The 21,319-nt window shown below is 43.5% G+C and overlaps 2 protein-coding genes across 5 annotated transcripts in view; one reads left to right on the forward strand and one right to left on the reverse strand.

Annotated features, from left to right (window-relative positions):
• Positions 1–8,641, reverse strand: Fastkd3 (FAST kinase domains 3). 3 transcript variants are annotated; one of them, XM_021641280.2, is made up of 7 exons: positions 8,508–8,641; positions 5,830–7,274; positions 5,570–5,655; positions 2,921–3,095; positions 1,754–1,823; positions 1,062–1,176; positions 1–356 (listed from the first exon to the last, which is right to left on the reverse strand). In XM_021641280.2, the coding sequence occupies exons 1-7, from the start codon at positions 8,597–8,599 to the stop codon at positions 258–260; spliced, it is 2,082 nt and encodes a 693-aa protein (XP_021496955.2). In that variant the 5' UTR covers positions 8,600–8,641; the 3' UTR covers positions 1–257. The 3 variants fall into 3 exon arrangements, with proteins under 3 accessions (XP_021496955.2, XP_060236350.1, XP_021496956.2); XM_060380367.1 differs by lacking the exon at positions 8,508–8,641 and adding an exon at positions 8,060–8,483; XM_021641281.2 differs by lacking the exons at positions 1–356; positions 1,062–1,176 and having other exon boundaries at positions 1,801–1,937.
• The window catches only part of Mtrr (5-methyltetrahydrofolate-homocysteine methyltransferase reductase), a 22,837-nt gene continuing 10,158 nt past the window's right edge, over positions 8,641–21,319 (forward strand). Inside the window, exons 1-7 of one of the 2 annotated variants that reach the window (XM_021641276.2) lie at positions 8,641–8,777; positions 9,720–9,888; positions 12,619–12,772; positions 14,543–14,660; positions 16,967–17,339; positions 18,598–18,720; positions 21,015–21,168. In XM_021641276.2, the coding sequence (XP_021496951.1) occupies positions 9,760–9,888; positions 12,619–12,772; positions 14,543–14,660; positions 16,967–17,339; positions 18,598–18,720; positions 21,015–21,168 (1,051 nt within the window). In that variant the 5' untranslated portion in view covers positions 8,641–8,777; positions 9,720–9,759. The other variant, XM_021641277.2, reaches the window with a different exon arrangement.

Genomic DNA, 21,319 nt, shown 5'->3' on the forward strand with positions numbered 1-21,319 from the left:
TTAACACTTACTCGTTACAGTGCTTTATTGTATTTGAATGATCCTGCTCGATGCGGTGAAGGCATCTATGACACTAGTATCAGGTTAATTTTAAATTTACCACCATTCACATATACATGGTATAAGGAAAACCACAGACCCTTTTCAGATCCCAGGTCTGTAAACATATTTCCATATAGTGGCTAATTCACAGACTAAACTGTTTCTCTTACAAATACAAGCTTTTTCACTCTGGATCCTGAAGCCAGTTTCCCTTGTTACCAATGGACAGTGGTGTTTTGAGAAAACAGCTTTCTCTGTAAGTATTCCACCAGTTCCAGCCTCGATGTAAGCAGCTCCAAGTCATAATAGGGAATCTGCGAAAGGAAACAGCTGTTACAACCTGCCACCATCCCAGGTGACTCTGCCGTTCAGAAACTGAAGCTATTCCAGTAACTTAATAATTCTGAAGGCAGGGTTAAGCACATTGATAAGATAATAGGTATATATCACTTTGGAAAACAACAAGCTTGAAAATCTAACTACAAAATGTGAGTCAAGTAATTGAAGCCTAATCAACAAACTCCTAAGATATAAACCAGCAGAACCATTTGTGGTCTGCTGGAGGTGCCAGACCAGTTACTGTTAAAATATCTTAAAATGGAGGCTGGACCTATAAAACCCGTGGGCAGTGATAGTTCAATCACAATGACAGTGAGAGTTCAGGAACTAACCCTAACCTTGCTCAGATAGTAGATGCAATCAATACCCAGCTTGGGCCTTTTCTTGTATATAGAACCAACAGAACAGACCTTAAGCTAGCACAGCAAAACTAAACTAGGGGCGTTCCTACAAGACTTCCAATAAACAATAGGAAAGTCTTCATCAATGGATCATCCTATCCAAGTCACTCATCTGGGGAACCCCCAAATCTCTCCTGGTTTGGTTCTACTCTCTTCATGGGCTATAATTCACTCAGGTAAAGTCTCTAGAGTATACTGTGTCAGTGTTCTTAACTGAAAAAGCAAATTTTTGTAATACAGACTGTTTCCTTGAAGGAAGAAAAAAAAGTGATAATATACCTGAACAACCTGGTAACCAAGTAACCGCAGGTGTCTTTGTTTAATAGCCTCTTTTCCGAGTAAGTGTTTACTGTCAGAGCAGAATCGCTGCGGCCCATCGATGCACAGTGCCACCCTGAGAAAGCAAACGGAACGTTTTTTTACAAAACAAGTCTTTACCTGCAAGAAACTATTTTGAATTTGTCTATTCCTATGTGTCAATGTTATTTTTAAATAAATCATGAATAGACTGTCCTTAGCCTATTGAAAACATTTAATCCTTTTACTGTTTAACCACATGAAAGGATTTTTCCACAACTGATAGGCTTAGCATTTAGTTTCTTTTATTGAAAATAGATTCTTTTCTCACAACAGATCCTGATTTTGGTTGCCCCCTCCATTCTTCCCAGTTCCTCTCCACCTCCCCTCCATTCCAGTCTTTCATTAGAAAAGAACAGGCTTCCAAGAGATAACAACAAAACATGACAAAAGAAATATGATATGCATTTGCTGTCAGTCAGGAGTCCCATAAAAATACTAAGCTAAAAGCTGTACCATATATGCAGAGGACCTGGTACAGACCCATGCAGGCTCTGTGCTTGCCACTTCAGGCTCCGTGAAGCTCACTATTTTAACTTCCAGATGCACATTTGTCTATCTTAAAAGCATCAGGCTGCGAACTTACATCCTTAACTTTAAGCCCACAACTTTACCTTTTATGGATATCCTCATCCACTGTAAAGGGCAATACAAATCCATCTTCATCTAATTTAATTTCAACATCTGGCAACAAAAAAAAAAAAAAAAAATTCCTCCTGTGATACCCTCCACAACACCATCTTCCTGCGTCCCTTCCGCTGGATCATTTCTTCCATATATCCTTATCAGAGGCCGAGGCTGCAAAGTAACAGCCATAACCAATGGTGAGAATGGTTATTTAATTGGCCCTACAGACTAAGCAAGACAGCTTTGAGCTAAAAAGTCTCAATTACTCTGAAAGAAAGGTGTCTCAAGCAACCGACAGAATGCCAAGAACCATGTACACCCTCTCTTCTTCCTGTGCAACAGGGGCCTGGACCCTTCAATTCAGAGTGAAGAAAACCCTTTAAGCTGAGCTGATACCTAGGCAACTGCGGACCTCACCTATGCTTTCAGCTGTGCTCTCTTCATGTATAAGGAAGGTATCCCACACCCAACACATGGCTCCTGAGCATGCGCATATCCCCTTCTTTCCCTCAGACACTACCATCCACTTTGTAAAGAGAGCCCGTAAAAGAGGTAAAAGGTGTCAATACGCTATCACCTTTCATGTAATTATTTTCTTTTACTCAACAATCTGAAAGAACAATTAGGGCAGGAGGACACAGACTCCTCCATGAGCGCTATACAGCACAAGTCTGCAGCAGGTGAGGATTTATACCAGTGCCATCTAATTTAATCCTCTAACAAGCCAAGTGTCTCCTGAACACCTGAAATGTGGCTGGAGTGCCAGTGTGATGAGGAACTGAATTTAAAGTCTTTAAACCTGTATTTAAATATTGACGTATGCTAATTGCACTATAGATAGCACACGCCTAAGTTACAGCAGCAGTTAGGAACACCACTGAGCACTTACTATTTTACTTAGTACAGCAGTCTCAGAAGTATTGTTATTTTCTGATTTTGCAGATGAGGGATCAAGCAAAAAACAGTTGAGATCCTCTGCCCACAACACGACTATGTGAAACCCAAGCTCGGTCCTAGCTCTACAGTAACTGTGCTAACCTCCCCTTCTGCTTGCCTCCAAGTGAGGGAAGCTTCCATCCTCTGGCTACTAAGTCTTGCATATGCTCAAGACGAACAGGATGCTTCTGACCAAAACAAGCTCCTGGGCTACTTACCTATGGTGTAACAATAGGGCGTCAACACTTTTGAAGCAAAATACAATCTTGATCCTAAGAGATCAATCAGTCCAATCACCACAGACTTGTAGAGGTGGAGATCCACTGGGGTCTCTAGGGAGCAGCACGGAGTGAGGAATGACTTCACTTGGTATTTAGGAAGAAGTTTGGGGCCCTAAAATTCAAGAAAACTCAAACGTGAGCCCAAAGAGCAAGTTGAAGGCTGCTAGGATAAAAACTGACACAAAACTACTTTATACACATGACATGTTTCTAAGACATGGGCACACCTTTTTCTCAAAATGACAATACACAAGATGGCTGCTAAAGCTCATGTTTTTAAAATGAGTAAAACACACACAAGAGCACTCAGATTAAAAGAGCCTCTGGAATGCTTAGAGTTGCTTCAAGGTCACAATCATTTTCAACTAAAGTGTTGGTTTGTTTGTTTTTGAGACATGATCTCTCGGTGTACCTGACTGTTCTGGCCTCCAAAGGCCGGCCTCTACCTCCTGAGTGCCACCACCACCACTTGGCTCGCCACTCAAGTTTTTAACAGTAGTATTTTAGTTTGGTTTTCCTTCGCTGTGATAGACACCATGACCCAAAGCAACTTAATGGAGGAAGGTTTATTTGAGTTTTTACTTCCTGGTCCCAGTCCACTGCTGAATGAAGTAAGGGCAGAAATGCAAGCAGGAACTAAATCAGAAAGCACCAAGGAACTCTGCTTAGTAGCTTGCTCGCTGGCTCCTGCTCAGCTAGCTAGCTTTCTTATACAGCCCTGCCTAGAGAGGGCGCTACCCAAGGTAGGCCAGCCCCTCCCACATCAATCATCAAGAGAAGCCCAAAAGGATATGGCCAATCTTATTGAGACAATCCTTCAACTGAGGTTACGTCTTCCGAGGTTGTGTGACTGACAAAGACTAACCATGGTAGGTGGAAAATGTGGTAAAAGTGACGTCTCAATTTCTAAAGAAAAGGGAGAGGGATAAACGACAACAAACTGGCCAGTCATCTGGAAAACAACTTAACCTTTTATCATCATCCACAGCAGAATACAAGTCCCCCGTGGTAAAGATGACTACAGTTAACACATGCCTCCTGTGTATCCTGTTCCGTGTACTTACCACACACATACATACACACAGCAGACTGTGAGACAGGCATGTTGACATATACTGAGGAGTGGCCACATACGCAGATTCCAACACAAACAAATAACAGTACACACACAAGTTCCTAACTTGTAAGTATGTTGAGATAAGAAATATCATTTTAAAAGTTGAGTCAAATGGGTGGCAGAACAGAAATAAGATATTACTGAGAGAGGAAAGTCAAAAGTCACAGAGATCTATATGCAAAAAATTTTAAAGCTTCTGCACAGCAAACCATTAATATTGCCTAAAAATAATAAAAAGTAAAGACAAAAAGAAAACATGTACAACATCCCTAACTGTTACCACTTGTCTCACACTGAGTCCTTAAACCTGCAGAAGGACGACTTGCAGGAGATATAAACGAACAAAACACCTGAAAACATGTTCAAGGCCATTAATTACTGCTCATCAGAGTGCAATGGAAACATGTGGCCTGGCAGCCCTTCTCAGGAGAGAAAGGACAAGGATTCAAAGCACCAGCAGCGCTGCAGCTGCAGCGTGGAAGACATGGCAATCAACTTCCTTTACTGTCGGGCAAAGATGATGCGAATCCGTACTAGGGGAAATGCGTCAAACAAAATTCAGTAGGAACTGACCCTCCTCCCCAATTAAGAATCTAGTTCACAGACTTTTAAAAAGGCTGTAGAATGATAGACATCATGCAAGGCTGTTCATTATAGCATTGTTGACAAAGACAAACCAGCAAAAACCTGAAATGCTTTGAGTGGAACGGCAGAACAAATGCCACAAACATCAAAGCTCTGCATCCAGTACTTGGGGATGGCTGCAAGGTGCGGGACAGAAAAACAAACCATACTTCCTTTAGTCAGTCCCATCCTTTCAAATAGGAACGAAGTAGACAGGGCACACACATTTGTTTACCTAAATCAGGACAAAGAAATTGCTGTTAACACTACTCTTTCGAGGGTGTAAGGGGCAGAGGGAACTTCCATCCTGACAGACATCAGAGCAGTCCAAGCAGCTTTAAAGACTAGAGTCATGTTTATATTCTTGGATGTTCCTCTTCCAATGAGACACACTCAGCTGCTTGAGCACAGAGGGGCAGAGGTGGTAGCCAGGCCTGGAGATGACATTTCTAATTCTACACAAGGTGTATGAATTTTCACAACAGTGTTGTAAGGGAAAGGCAAAGAGCAGCTAAACTACAGCCAAATGTTGGCTTGGCTTAAGGAGATAGTCAGAAAGAATTGTGCATTTGTTCAGTCCAGACAATAACACTCCTAACAACAGCTACGTGAAGTGTGAAAGCCTGCCAGGAACTCTGGAGTAGTGAACCTCATATTTGATGAAACCTAAGGAACTACATGGCAGGACATTTTCCAAAGACAAGCCCATATGATGGAACCAGTCCAGGCTAAAACAAAGTTCTGCTGTCTGAGAGCAAAATCAAAGGAAATCAAATATCTGGAGAGGACAAAAGACGAACATTCTGGGGTCATAAAGTCATATACACACATGTCTATGTTCTCACCTTGTAGAAAGGACACTCTAGGACTGAGGTAAGGAAAAGCTGGGTCAGCTGTGCCAGGCTCAACCTGTCCAAATATGACTCTTTACCTGAAAAATAAAAAAAATTGTTGAGTTTGAATTCTGGCATGCAAAACAATTATGATATAAAACAATCCATTCACTCAAGTGAACAGTTTTTAAATGGCACTAGAGTCATAAGTCAGTGTAAACAGTACCCAGGTACATCCCAAGTCACAACAGTTAATTTATCAACCGCCTCACCTTGCAGCTTTTGAAGAAAAAATGGACTGAATATTTTTGACATAAAATTAACTGGATGGCGTTCAATCAGCGAACATGAATGCAGAAGTCTCAATAGCATTTTTGGTGGAAAACTATGTAAATGAGCAAATAGCACATTTTCTACCTTCCTAAACAGAGCAGGAGCATTTGGTGGCAAATAATTGAGTTTTCCAAATGGTTCAATTAATTCAGAAATCTGACTAGGTGAAAGTTTTTCTGACTTGGAGACAAAAGTCTCTGCGACTGCGTCGAAGATGGGCTTGGAAAGAACCCGCTTTCTACTGCAGTACTCCATCAAGGTGCTGGCAAAATCAGGGTCCAAGGAGAAGCTCAGGGCAGCTACGTGTTGCTCTAAAGCCTCAATGAGAAACCTGTCATTGTGTCCAAAGTATACTAACCCCTCCAAGACCTTCCGGAGTTCTTCATTAGTAAAACGAGGGATGTATCTCACCATGTGCTTACCCAACTTGATAACTAGCGGAAGTGCATGAGTCTGGTTAAGAGCCACCAAGGCAGTAAGCACTTGGCTAATGGACTGAGGGCTCAGGCAGGAAACTATTGAAAGGGCAAAGCTGTTCACTTTGTCTAAAAAGGACTGATGTTTGTCTATCTTTTCAGAACACGCCTGCAGGATTCTATAAATAGCCACAATATCCTGTGGGGCAAACATTTCCAATTTTTTACTTTGCAGCTGACTGAGGACCAGTTCCAGAGTCTCACAACTTGGACCTTGAAGTCTAGCCAGACTTTCCCCAAGAACACAAAGATGGTGGACTTCTAGGCTGCCCCTTCGGAGACGACTCTGGCATTCTGCCATGAGGCTCAGCATCAGGCTACTTTGAGGATCCACAGGCAACACAGGCAGAGACTGCAGAACTGTCACCAGAGCAGCATTGGTCAGATGTGAGGGATTCTGCTCACACCGAAGGCATAGAGCTTGGAAGATTCGGTTCTCCAGGATTCCGTTTGGCAGCCTTTGTTCGCCATCTCTCTTCCCCACCTCACAGATCTTGAGTAAAGCTGCTGCTGCCAGAGTGACAGGCAGAGTGTCCAGTGTACTTACGAAGCTCAACACTTCCTCTGAGGAGGTGTAGCTGTTTAGTCTCCCGTAAAGGATCTCTTCATCCTCGTTTTTACGACTCTGTTCCAGCTGGTTCCATTCCTGTACTTGAGAGAACCACGGCTCAGCAACTGGATGAAGGTCATTTCCGTTCTCTGAATGGAAGTTTTTACAGTAGGCATGATGGAATCTGATCTTGAACAGCTCAGGTTGTAGGCAACAGGACAAAACACGGAGATGATCTTTGACTCCCTTTTGGATGTGATTGGCAGGGTGAGTTTTCAGCGTGGCCACAGCTCCAGGTATATGACAAAAGTTTCTCCGCAGGGTGATTAACGCCATGCCATCAGATTCACAACTTTGCCTTAGCATGAGAGAAAAAAAAAATGGCCAAATGTTGAGAACAACATCAATGTTTACAAAACTGAGTATCCCATAACAAAGATTTAAAAACAAGAACATCTCTAAAATATTAAAAATGCAAGGTTTCCTCTTCCTATTGAGCCAGGAAATAGAGACACCTGGGAAGGGGCTTCCCACTGGTCCTGACCTCCATATTTAATTGGCTTACCACCCAACAATTTCACCATAACTACCTGCAAAGACCTGCACACTCCTTTCTAAGCAGTGTCACAAAGTTTTTTTTAATGAACTATGCCTTAAATATAAACTCGTTGCATCACATGTGTACGTAAGGATCTTAGATTAATGTTTTACATCTGGTACCACGCCCTTCTGTAATGCACAGCCACACAATATACCTTTACAAAGGTTTCCTCTTCAAGGACCAAGTTCTATGAATAAAGAGAAGGCAGTTCACCAACACACACCTCTTTTAATATGTACGTTAAATAGCTCCAAAGCTCCCATAATCATATACATCTTTGACTGCTCAGGCTTTCAGGCCCACGTCTCTTAACTGTCTTCAAGAGATCCTGTCTTTCTGATTCATCAGAACTCACGGACTTAGCTTCACTCGGGCTCACACTAAAATTTCTTTTCTGTGGCCCTTAGCGGAGCCCTGTGGAACTCTGAGGATCATCAGATGTGCTGTGGCATACAGGGCTGCCTTCTTGTGGGCTCACTAAGTCAGAGCAAAATGCCGGTCAGGGCTCCTGACCATAAGCGCGATCGCTGCCCAGGCCTTACCGTCAGTCCCGTCTACGGGCTAGGTTACAGTAATTCACTTCCTTTGACTGACGCTTTTCCACCTAAGAAACCGAGACACAGGGAAGCTGTCGCACAGTTAAGCTGCGAACCACAGAAAGAGCTGGAATTCAAATTCTACTTCCAAATCTGGAGACTCGCGTGTTGGCGGGAAAGTCATTGTATATATTTAAGAGTGGGGAGCAGCAGCGGTAAAATTCAAACTCGGGGTACGAGCCGGGCAACGCATGGTAACACGCGCCGAGAAGCCGGAGAGGTGGCTGGGGCTGGAGCACCGTAGACTTTAAATCAACTAGAGAAAAGGCAGCGGAGCAGCGCAACAGCTGAGGTAGTCGCCGGGCAGCCAGACCGGAGCCCACGGAGCACGAGTGTGGGAGTCGGAACAGCGATCGCGACGAAGGAGCCGGTGACCGAACCCCGCGGAACTTACCGAGCGGATCCGAGCCGCGCTCGGGACACACACGGAGCTGCCGAGCCCTGGGATCGTCCGTCCGCTAACACCGTCCGTGACATGTAGGACATCCCGGCGCGTGCGCGGCGCTGAGGCCACGCCCATATCCGGCAATCAACGATTGGCCCAGGTCCGCCGACATTTCTAGTGGTGCGAGCGGAGCATGCGTGGTGTGCCTGTGCGCGTGCGCAGTGTTGCCGGACGGAGTCACTGGAAAGCGGCTGCCCGCACTGGCGTTGGCGCCCCGAGGTACTCGGCTCAGGGTGGCGGGGAGCGAACGACGCGACGGGGATCCGGGACTGGCGCCGGCTCAGTAGGGATGCCGTCTCTCGTCTCCCGGGCCGCGGGCCCCTGACACGGTGCCGTGGGGAGGAGTCTTCGTCATCTTTCCCCCTAAACGCCGAGGGCCCCACACGTGTCGCGTTGCGATTCACCCTTTGGTCCTGTCAACTCGGTAGCAGTGTTTCGTGTTAATTTTTGTATCCCAGGTCCCCAGCAGATGAGCCACGAGAGCATAAAACTATAGTTGCCTCACTCACCGAAAGAGTTCCCTACAGATCGACAACCATTTGGCGTTAGCACTAGATAGAATGCCGGTGTGTGCAATCGCAGTGCCCTTTATTCCCTTCATTTTACTCTAGGTTATCTGCGGGGTCTCTGGGTGTAAGTCCGTGTACACTAACTACTGGTTTATACAATAGTGGGAACTTTCAGGAAACAGGAATTGCATGATTTGAAGGGAACATCATACAGTTACAATTTTTTTTTGAAAGGCAGAAACAAAAACCTTTGAAAGTGACACAGTGTTTGAGCTTTGCCAGGCCCTTCACCGTTGTCATCCTTTGTCATTCAGGCTTACGATCCTAATTCCGAGTACAAATGAGCAGTCAGGCCACTCTCCTACAAGTATGCACTTCTGAATGACACTTGCAAGACTCAGAAGTAGCTGGAAGTCTGGAGTGGATTTCTGGGCAATGCAATCAAGAGTCTCACTTTTGTATACTTCCCATCTTAATCCTCTCACACTGTGGTTCATTTAAAATTAGTGCTCAGGAGCAAGTTTAGAGACGGCTATTTCAAATTGTGTGTGTGTATCCTTGAATTCTTTTTTTTTGGAATGATGGTAGAATTAAAAACCTGCAGGTTACCCACTCCATTAAACAGTATACTCTTTTCCCTTTCTGTTTTTAGTCTGACCTTTTTTTCGAGTTACCGCTGATGACCTGAAGTGATGAGAAGGTTTTTGTTACTGTATGCTACTCAGCGAGGACAGGCAAAGGCCATAGCAGAAGAAATAAGTGAGCAGGCTGTGTCTCATGGGTTTTCTGCAGATCTTCACTGTATTAGCGAGTCGGAAAAGGTAAGAGCAGCTTTTACTGTGACTATATCTGTTTTTGTGCTATGACATACTCTGTTGTGGAATGAGGCTATATATCCATCCCTTTCTACTTTTTTGTTTCACGGATTTTCCCACGCTAGTCTTGAACTCAAAATAGCCAGACAAAACTTGAACTTGGAATCCTCCTGCCAACTACTTGAGATTAAACATAAAGTAAAGCATACGTTTGAACTAGTTTAAAAAATTCAGAAACTGAAGCAGACAGATACTACCTCGTTGTAAGTGCTAACAGTGGTGTCTGCTTCCTTTATTTCAGGTGGCTGTGAGAACAAATGTTATGGCTTTGCTTTTGCATGCATTTGTCTGCACTTCTGTTTTTTCCACCTTACAAACTCAATGCCCCTTTGGGTTCCCTCAAAAGACTATGCCATTCATTGTAGAGTTCCTCCAAATGAAAGGCTATTTGGCCTCCTTAATGAGCTGAAATTTAAAGAGGTGTCTTCAGGATCCAGTAAGCCTGCTGCCATCAAAGGCTACTAGTCTGTATGGTCACAGTTTCTCTGAGAAGTCCCTATGTGAGTTGATAAGCACGTGGCCACACTGTGCCCCGTCCTCCATCTGAGGTATCCAGAATGGATGGTTCCCAGAAGTTCAAGCAAAATGCTTGTGCTACTCTTAGCCCTCAAATTCGGTCCATTACCACAGAAGCTATCTGAACAGTGTTCCTCCCATCCTCCAGTTCAGTTTGCTCTGGCCTCACAAACCAGTTTCACTAGGCTGGACCATCAGCGACATGGTAAATCATTAATTATGCTTGCAGAAGGAGACATCGCCTTCATGCAGCTCTGCCAGTGTGGCTGTGGCTGTGGCTGAGATTCCCAGGTTACCACCAGTGAGACTGACTTTTCACTCAGCAGTAGCTCGGAGTAAACATTCCACAATGCTCATGCTGCTATTCCTAGAATCTGTAATAGCAGCAATTGTGTCATAAAGCCAGCCCTGTTGGGCCTCATATTTGACCTTACTAGCTGGGCTGGCATCCGTTTGGCAGGAAGGTCACTGGTATTTTTTAGGTTTTTTTTCTTTTAATGCTGCGTGAACCAAGCTGTTTGTTCCCCATGACTGAATGGTTTTGCGAGTTGTTCATAATCTAAGTGAAAAGGATAGCCCTCTGTTTCCTACCTCACAGTAGTCCTATTAATGGTAGCGTGCTTCCTGTAGTGCCTTATTAGCATTTAACAGCCTAGTAGGAAGTTATCCCAAGTCCTTATCCATAGGCATGAAAAAAAAAAAAAAAAAAAAAAAAAACGTGAAGGCTGGTCAGGCCCTGTGTTAAATCAGGCACCAAAAAAAAAAAAAACCAAACAGTGTTGGGAGTGTAGTACAATTAGCAGAGTGCTTGCCTAGCATGTACAAAGCCCTGTGTTTGGTCCTTAGCACTGCACATAAGCTGGGTGTGGTGGTATGTACCTGCAATCCAGGTATTTGGGACATGGAGGCAGGAGGATCAGAAATTCAAAACCAGCCCTGAATGCATAGTGATTTTGAGGCGACATGTAAAGTGAATTTTTGTTGTTGTTGTTGTTTTGTTTTATGGTGTTTTGAGACAGGGTTTCTCTGTGTAGTCTTTGCTGTCCTGTACTCTCTTTGTAGACCAAGCTGACCTCAAACTCTCAACAAGCCGCCTGCCTCTGTCTTCAGGAATGCTGGGATCATAGGCATGCACCACCATGCCCAGCATTAAAGTTAATTCTTTGAATCTAAACTAGGCAATGCTCATAAGCAGTAGAAGAAACCTCAAAAGAATTAACATGAACCATATCCACTTGCCCTTGATAATATCCCAAACATGAAGGAAACGCTGATTCTGACAGGCAGCTGTTAGCAAAAGGAAGCACTTAATTTTTCCCCTTTAAAATAATGTTCTGTTCATCTGTGTGTCATTGCCTCTGCTTCATTTGTAATACATGTGACTGTTCAGACGTGATAAAGATTCCAGAGCTGCAGCTTGCACTGTAGCCTATCTTTTGCTGGGCTATCTCATGTTGCTACTATGTTCTGACCTTTTTTAAAAAGTGTATTTATTGAAGCAGGGCTCACTGTGCAGCCTCCACTGACCTGGAACTCCCTTTGTAGACCAGGCTAGCCTTGAATTCAGAACTGCCTGCCTCTTCCTTCTTAGTAATGAGATTGAGATTGAAGGCATAAATTACCACATCTAGCCCTGTTCTGATGTTTTAATCTTGGATACACTGTGTCTGTTATCGTTGTTTCTGACTCACCTTGACCCCATAAAACCCCTTTGCTCTTTTTACTTTCATGTGTGTATATATGTGTGACCTACCCATTTTACCCCTTCCTTCTCAGGATGTCCTCCGGACAGTTTGATGGGCCTTTTCACTTCTCATGTTTTCCTGAAAAATTCAGTGGCAGCCTGAGAGGCTTTTCTTAGTGAACCATGTGGAGCAAAGATGTGCTATACTCTCCTAGCCTCCATCATGGTGAACATCTGCAAAAGTGAACTAAAAGGCAGTGTTTCTTTGCGTTATTGGGAAGCTTGATTGAGGCCCCTGGTCACAGCACTGGTCACTGGTATGTGTTTACAATAACTTGGCCAGAGGGAAATTAAAAGGAAACATGCAAGACAGGAAAGGAGGCTGATTGCCTCAGTTTGTTTTGGCTTGCTCTTGCTGGTATGTTAAATCACACATTCATGCAATGCTGTATCCTGATTTGCTCTCCGTTTTGTAGTATGATCTGAAAACTGAAACTGCTCCTCTGGTCGTGGTTGTATCCACTACGGGTACTGGAGATCCGCCTGACACAGCCCGCAAGTTCGTTAAAGAAATACACGACAAGACACTACCCACAGACTTCTTTGCTCACCTGCGATATGGATTATTGGGTAATTGTTTTAATTTTACTGCTTTGATGTGTGAATATATCTTTCAAAATCTTGAAATATAATTATATGAGTGTTTTTTATATAACTATTATATCTATATAAAATACAGAAATGTCAATCATTCTCCAGTTTATGCTGCAAGGCAATGCTCTGATCCTTTCCTCTTCCTGTCCTGGATATATCTGGAGGATCAAACCCAAGCCCTTGCACCCTAGCGGAACACTTTACCAGTCAGCTACACTGCTGAGAACTCTGCAGAACCCCCCAGTAGCCATGGCATGTTTGTAGAACAGTAATGTGTAGTCTCGCTCCAAACCTAAGACAGAGCTCTTGAAGGAACAAGCACTTGGGACAGTTAGTTGTTGAAGAAAATAGCGGGTCACAGAGTCAAGTTCTGTTCTTAGTTATAGTCAAAGCTTCAGAATTCTGGTTTTCAGCCCCTAGCACATCAGAACCAGCTAGGGAGTTTTAGTAATTCCTTTACATTGACTTGGCCTGCCAGCAGTGACTCTGATATTCAGAGGTGGGGCTCTGTTGTCCATAGTTAGTCATACCTCTTTGCTGATGGTCATATCTATCACATGTTAAGAAAATGGCCTGGGTCTTTGTAGAGCATAGCTCACACAGGTTATGGCAAGGACCAGAAGGGCCAGCATAGGACCAGTAAGACAGGTTAGCAGGTAAAGCATCTTGCCACCAAGCCTGATGACCTGAATCAACCTTTAAGACCTACATGACAGAACCCTGCAGATAGTGCTTTAACATTCCTGTTATACCATGATGCCTGTGTGTGAGTTTGTATGCACAGAATAAATTTTAACTAAAAACCAGAGGGTCCTGCATAGAGAACAGTGGTACTGGAAAGGAAGTATGGGTCCATTTTCTGACCTGTGGTTTGTGTGATTTATCTTTGAAGAATATGCTTAGGAGAGTATCTAGCACAGATAAACCTGCGTTGCTCAGATGTTCCTTTTTAACTCATCCATAGTATATAAATCATGTTTTAGATTTTTCTTAGTGTTTTTCTATAAAGATCATATTGAAGCCTAATCCAGCCATTCTAGGCAGTGTTGGGTCCATGTATGGACCTATGACATGTTCACTCAGTTGTCAAGTCAAGCAGATATGAAACATTAGCTTTCTCAGTGTGCAAGACTGGAACAGTTCTTTACATTGACCTGACAGAAGCAGGCACAGCGTGTCTCACAGGTATGTCTGGTGTACAGTTCAGAAGTGCAGATACTGTTGGGGGTGGATCAGTATTTGATGCCTTCTAGGTTACATAGTCTATCATAGCTGCTGGACATTGTTGTTGTGGCTTCAAAACCACCATGACTTGTAAGCAAACAGATGCGGCTGTGTTCCGAGAAACCTTCCTTACAAAGATTGAACGCATTTGCTTCACGGGCTGTCCCTACCTGTTGAGTTCAGGGCTGGGAAAGTGTATAGTACAGATACTGGGTTTCAAAGCCAGCTTAACCTGTTAACCTTAACCTGTTAACCTTAATGTATTGTTACATTAACTCATGGAAACAGAAATGTTAAACATGTATTTATTTGACCAGTAGCCAGTCTTCGTTTTGTTTCTATCTGTGCCTTTATGGTGTACAGTAGAAGAACATTACTGAAAAAAACAATAAGAAAATGTAAATGTATATATTATTTCTTGCTGTGTATGTAAGAGTGTGGGAAAGTATTTAGACATTTTGTCTCTGTCTATGATATTGTTGAGCCTTTGTATGCCCCTGAGCACCTGTTTGGGTTCTTCAGGTTTGGGTGACTCAGAATACACATACTTCTGCAATGGAGGGAAAGTGATTGACAAACGACTTCAGGAGCTTGGAGCCCAGCACTTCTATGACACCGGACATGCCGATGACTGTGTAGGGTAAGGGCAATGCTTGTCTGCTTTTTCAGTGCGCTCTTACATGTGATGAAAGTTGGTGAGCTTATAAAAGACTTAGCACTTTGGCTTAGTCAGTGCTTTGGCTTAGCACTGACATCATCTGAGACACTGCTCATCATGATTTCAGTATTTTAGCTCTGGGACCCAGGAAGGTCAGATGACTGGAGGGAGAATGGTTAGTCTATGTCATCCATCGTCTGTGCCCCATCCCCGCCCTCCTGTTAATGGAAAGAGGGAAGGATCCAGCACAGTGACAGACGTCTCAGAGTACAGACATATTTATAAAAGTGCAAATTGTCTCTGGTCACATTGGTATTGCCTATATGTCTGCTCTCCGCCCTGCACACAGGGGCCCTGTTTGCATCTCCTCTATCTCCTCTAGTGGAAGGAGCCCTGCAGGCCAAGCAACACTGACCATAGCGTTCTCAGCTGTTGCTTTCCATCTTAATGGCATGCACTATTAGCCTTTTTTTTTCCATTTTTATTTTTGCAGCTTAATATTTTGGCCTGTGCACAGCCTTCCAAATCCTCCTAACATATTTCCTTCTGATGTCACAATCAACTGGTTAGCCTTTAACTATTATTGTTGTAGCCAGATAATAGTAAGTGTTTTGTTGTTGTTGTTTTGTTTTGTTTTGACTAGGTAAAAATATTAAATGGCTTTTCAGACACTGTGTTAGGAAATAACCTGTTTATAGAAATAATGACATCACCATTGTCCTGCTTCTCTGGAGACTTCTCCTGTTTCCTCACATCCTGCCTGATGCCCATGCCTTCCATGGGCTGCGGCTGGGTATGGTTCCTGACTCTGCTGCATAGTTTTCTTTGTGGTGACAAAGTTCTGACATTTCCACCTGTTGCCTACTCATTCTGTGGCTTTATTTTCAGCTGTTTTTGTGCACTGTGTTTAATTGTAGGATAATGCTTGTATCAATCCATTAGGCTCATTTCCTAGGTTACTGCACTTCTTCAGAAGGTCTTGGGTCATATATTCAATCAAGTATTAATATTCCTGAATGTGTTTCAGTAGTTAGCACATCTAAAGTGTTCAGCCTCACAGCTTTCTGAAGTTAAAGTGCTTTGTGGAAGATATTCCTGTCTGAGGTCCCTCCAGGCTGAAACCAAGAATGCACTTGCACTCACATGCCTGCGTTGAAATCTTCCACCCCCACTTGATGACCAAAACTTTGGTCAATTCATCTTTGTGTGCCTGTGATAGATAATGGCAGGATCAACTGTGAAGCTTCTGGGTATGGTCAGACTGGTCGGTGTTCCTGGCCTTCAGGACCGTGCTTCTTCATGGTGGGCAATGAGTGGACATCAGCTCCTTCCACCACTACTGGTAGTGTCATCTTACTGTTGCTTAAGTACAGGAGTGATGCTTATACGTGTAATTTCCCAGTGAACTTGCCTTCGTGAAGACTTCTCAGGATAGATGCAGTATATAGCCCATGGATTTACAGTCTGAGATGAGCCTCCAGATAGCAACTTAACCTAGTGATTAGGATTTGATGCTGCCTTTCAGTGGAGATGAGAAGTGATATTTTTTTTTTCTTCAGTGTTCTGACACTGTCTTGTCCTAGCCCTCTCCTCACCACTGCTGCTCCTCCTAGCATATCAGGAACATTGTAGCCTGCTTTACACTTGTTAGTTCTAGCTGAGCTTCTACAAGTTAGGAATAAATGATTAATTCAGCTTTCCTTTAAAAAAAAAATTACTTCTGAGATCAGATTTTCTCTGAAAAAAATATCTCAAAAAAAATTAATTGATTAAAAAATGTTAAAAGATAGGTTTAAAAATTGGTAGAAAGGGAAGGAAACATTTAGTGAAACATGTAGTTTTGAGGATGATTTCTTGATGAGACCTGTAGGAGAAAGATCAGTAAATTCAAGAGACAAAATTAGGTGGTGCCTTCATCTGCTAGAGTGATCATTTATAACATGAGTGTAGCTAAGCTCTGTCAGAGACATTGGGACTAAACACACCTGTAAAATGCTGGCTCCCTAATTGCAGGTGGCCAACCATAAGAGTAATTATGTTCCTCTCATCAGGGCCAAGCAGCTTCGCATCTCAGCTCATTTGCTCTGTTCAGATTACACAGAGTGCTAATCAACACAATGCTATGCTTTTGAAAATTAATCTGTTTTTTTTAAGTCTATTTAGTCCTTCTAACAGTTGCGTACAGTGCTCTGCCAAATGGACAGACTATTGTTGTCTCATTGTTGAACTCAAGTGGACAACTTAAGCATCTGTTTGTTTGTTTGCTTTTCCTTTTTATCCCATACCAGTCTAGAGCTCGTGGTAGAACCATGGATTGCTGGACTCTGGGCTGCTCTCACAAAGCACTTTAAGTCACTCACAGGACAAGAAAAGATGGGGGACACACTCCTACGGGCATCAGATGCCCCCTTGAGCGCTGCCGTGAAGCCAGAGTTGTTACCCATCCAATCACAAGTTGAACTTCTGAGATTAGAGGACTTGGGAAAAAAGGATTCTGAGCTTTGGGAACAAAATAAGATGAACAAGAGTCAACCAAGTCTGATTGAAGACTTTGCATCTTCACTCATCCATTCAGTTCCCCCACTCTCACAAACCTCCCTAAGTGTTCCTGCTTTGCCCCCAGAATATTTAGAGGTCCATCTTCAGGAGTCTCTTGGCCAGGTGAGAGATTTCCTTCATGCTCTGTGCTTCATATGCCATTGAACTGTTGAGTGTTTGCTTTCTCACATCTGAACAGAGGTCCGCAACTCACGGACCAAGTGCAGCATCTCCTCTGCTCTAACTCCTGTTCCTCAGCAGCCATGCCTGTTGTGCTGTGTAGTTGCTGTAGCTGCTTTTGTGGGCTGTTGCTGCTCACCAGAGGGCTGCAAAGAAGAAAGAATTTTACTGACCTTTCCAGAAAAGCTGTGCCCATCTCTGTCTTACAAATGGCTTGATGTTCCTTAAGTTCTTTTTTATATCTCTAACATAGCCAGCCTTTCATGACACCATTCTTGTTCTGTCTTCATTTTCAGTTGCCAAGATAATCACATCATGTCTGAGGTACTCTAAGCTCATCTAGCTCTGTGGTACAGAACCTCAGCATTCCATCTTGTCCATACTCTTCCTGCTCTGCATTTACATTACTCTCACGCTGCAGCTCCACCTTCCATCTGTGACTGTGGAAGGTCTCATCACCCAGATGGGTACCCCATTCCAGCATCCCGTTTTAGCAGTCTGCTTAGACTACTCTAGCAGTGAATGTCACTGATCCCAGGAGTCAAACTGTGAGATGTTTTTCTTGACAGTTGTGTGGAAGCTGAAGGGATAAAAGCAGGATTAGACACAATGAGAAGCTGAACTGTGGTATATTCTAAGCAAAGGCCTGAACATCCCATGCGATATTGGAAAACTGACTGATTCTGAAGTTGGGATGCAGGGCCTGGATTTATAGTCATTGTGCTCATTGGATTTAGGCTGCTTTCAAAGGAGACGTGGCTGAGGCAGGGTATGACCTTGAAGGCCTAGTGCTTCCTACAGAGCTAGCTGAGGGCTGAGCTGGTACTGATGGTATATCCTCTAAGGGTCACGTTCCAGAGACACTGCCCACCACACACACACACACCTATTAAAATGTTCTCTATTTTTAAATGTATATAAAATCAGGTTAGAAGAGGAATTGGAAATATAAGGAATTAGGTTTCTGTGCTATCCTTACTGGGACCACTAGTTACAAATACCTCTGAGGTAACTAGAACTAAGAGTACCCTTCCTGCATCAGGCCTACTCACCTAGCTTGGCTAGATGGGCACAAGCTCTAGGGTTCTGTCTGTCTCAGCAACTTTTAATGTGGTTCTGGGAATTGTGTTTATACTTTGCTGAGCAGCCCATCTCCCCTGCTTATGCATCTCATTATATTTTAACCCATTTGTTTCTCAAGGAGGAAAGCCAGGTATCTGTGACCTCAGTGGATCCAATTTTTGAAGTTCCAATTTCAAAAGCTGTTCAGCTCACTACAAATGATGCCATCAAGACTACTCTGCTGCTGGAGTTGGATGTTTCCGTAAGTTGTTGCACAGTTTCTTCTCAGCATGGCTGTATCTGAAACTATTTGGGCCCTTGGGGTGCCTCGTCACTATACCCAGGAGCAGGAGACATCTTTGGCAAGATGCCTGGTCATTTTATTCTTGATCTGTCCTGATCTTCTCCTTTCCATGTCAGAGAAGAGATGAGATGAGATGTGACTGGTACTGACATGGCAGAGTGAGGCACTGTTGCCTGATCCTAAGGTACATGGAGTCCAGATGGCATTTCACCTGTGACAGGCCAACAAAAGAAAGCTGTTCCCCTAAGATCAAACAGCGAGGCAGAAATAAAGTTCAGGCTCCATAGTCAGGAAAGCGTTAACTTCTCAGAGCAGTAGTTCTGATTCTTTAGATAATCTGAAAAGTTTTGGAACCTGTCCAGAAAAATGATAATAAGAGGACATTTGCCTGTGGTGTCAAGGGGCTGTGCATAGTCATTTGAACTCCATTCATGAGGCCAAATGCATCTGCTCATGCCATGAAGGACCCTTTAGTCACTGATTCAGCCCTTTCTTGAAGAATGTCCCAAGAAATTAAGTGGGTTGTAAAATATTAACTTTTATTTGTCTGGTTCAGTTGTTGTCTGGGGGGGCTTACTGCCTCTGTCGCTAACCTAAGCCTGGAATGTTTTCAGCCTCTGAGACTTACTGCTTCTGAGCTCTGGCCTGGCTGGTTCAACTCAGCTGTTCTGGCTCAAATTCCTCTTCCAGCAGACATATTCAGTATGGTCTATGAATTGTTCTGCTTGGCCTCAAACTAACAATCTCCTCTAATCTGGTTCCTGCTCCTTCTCTGACTCATTCGGTCTTCACCTGAGTTCTCTCTCTATCTCTATCTCTATCTCTATCTCTCTCTGCAGCATGTCTCTCCATTATTTTCCTGGTAAAACTGCCTCCTTTCTTTCTCTCATTGCTCCTTAAGTAGCTTCCTTTTCCTCTCTCTTCTCGTGAGAGTTGGACGTATCCTAGCCTGTCAAGTCTTCTCTAATTCATCATCATTTCTGCCACTCAGTAGACATCACTTTCAAACATGGGTGCTTCCTTCTACAAATGAACTTTACCTTCATTGCTTGGGATTAAAGGCGTGTACCACCATACCTCAACCTAAGCTTTTCCTTACCTGAAACTTGCTCTATACCAGGCTAGTCTTGAACTCAGATCTACTTTCCTCTGTCTCCTGAACTAAAGGCGTTTTTTATTTCAGCTGGATCATACAAACATAGAAGATCTTTGGATATGATCTCTTGCCAGCTGGATCACATAGACCTAGAAGGTCTTTGGATGTGATCCCTTGCCAGAACAACCACGTTCTAAAGTAAAATTCCTCTGTTGGGTTGGGTTTTGAGAGAAATCAGAGCACTTCAAGTTGTCTGAAGGTTAAGAAGAGCTTCTTGATAGAAAAACAGAAATGACAAGCTTAAGCCTAGGGGTATTGTGTGTGTGTAAGTGAGAAAGTTAGCAATTCAGAAAAAGGCTAGAATGGGTGAGCTTATTCATCAGTAAGTCTCAGGATGAAAACATTATAGGCCTAGATTAGCTTGTACGGAGGCTAGAAGCTACCAGGACTAGGCCTACACTAGCCAGACGGAGGCAGTAAGACACCAAGATTACATCTGGTGAAATAAAAGTTAGTAAGACGCCAAGATTACATCTGGTGAAATAAAAGTTAGTTTTACAAGAATCTTCCTGGAATACTCTTCCATCTCATTCATTGAGCCAGGGTCTCTCAGTCAAAGCCGGAGCTCTCCAGTACCACTGACCTCTTTAAGTGGCTTGCTGTTGGGCGGGCATGCCCTGTCTCCACCTTCCGAGGCTGGATTTTCAGGTGGGCACATATCCCGACAGCATCTGTGTGGATTCTGGGGATCTGCAGACTTACTGGTTAGAGCTTTATCTGATCCTGGCATGTTTTTGTTTTTTCTTTAAGATTATGTCTCACTCTGTAGACCAAGCTGCTCTCAGAATTTAGGAGACCTGAGGGCCTCTGGCTCCCAAGCAATAGGATCAAAGGTGTGCACCAGCACACCCAGCATGCCCTTCACCCACCTCCCACATTCACACACACACACACATACACACACAGTCTTTTCTGAAGTAACTACTAATAAAAAGTGGGTTTGTTTGACTAATTGGATTGGATCTTGGTTTTGATTAGTATTGGTTTGTGAGTTTCTGCACTTAAGTAGCCATAACAAAAATATCTTTTGTTACTTTATACCTTAAGCTTTTTAATGCACAGGATTTTTTTCTATTTTACCTTGGTCCTTCTCTAGAAAACAGAGTTTTCCCATCAACCTGGAGATTCCTTCAATGTGATCTGTCCAAACAATGATTCAGAAGTACAAAGCCTGCTTCAAAGGCTGCAGCTGGCTGATAAACAAGTGCACTGTGTCGTCTTGAAAATTAAGACGGACACTAAGAAGAAAGGTAGGATGCGTGCTGGACATGCCAGCTCAGCCACGTGGGGTATGTGCATACACACAAACACGCACACACTAAGCACAAACAGACCCTTGTGCTGACAGGTTCCTGGTGCTGTTCTCACATTAATGAGTAGTGTGGTGATGGAACTTATGTG

This window comes from Meriones unguiculatus, chromosome 3 (assembly GCF_030254825.1).
Source record: "Meriones unguiculatus strain TT.TT164.6M chromosome 3, Bangor_MerUng_6.1, whole genome shotgun sequence".
In the NCBI taxonomy this organism is placed as follows: Eukaryota; Metazoa; Chordata; class Mammalia; order Rodentia; family Muridae; genus Meriones; species Meriones unguiculatus.

Bases quoted from the DNA above. Each gene is read 5' to 3' on its own strand.
- Fastkd3 (XM_021641280.2), bottom strand. From the start codon at position 8,599: ATGTCCTACATGTCACGGACGGTGTTAGCGGACGGACGATCCCAGGGC. The intron at 1,824-2,920 runs GTAAGTAGCCCA...TTTTGTTGCCAG, and splicing joins GCCCTATTGTTACACCATAG to ATGTTGAAATTAAATTAGAT. The intron at 357-1,061 runs GTATATTATCAC...TTCCTTTCGCAG, and splicing joins TTGGTTACCAGGTTGTTCAG to ATTCCCTATTATGACTTGGA.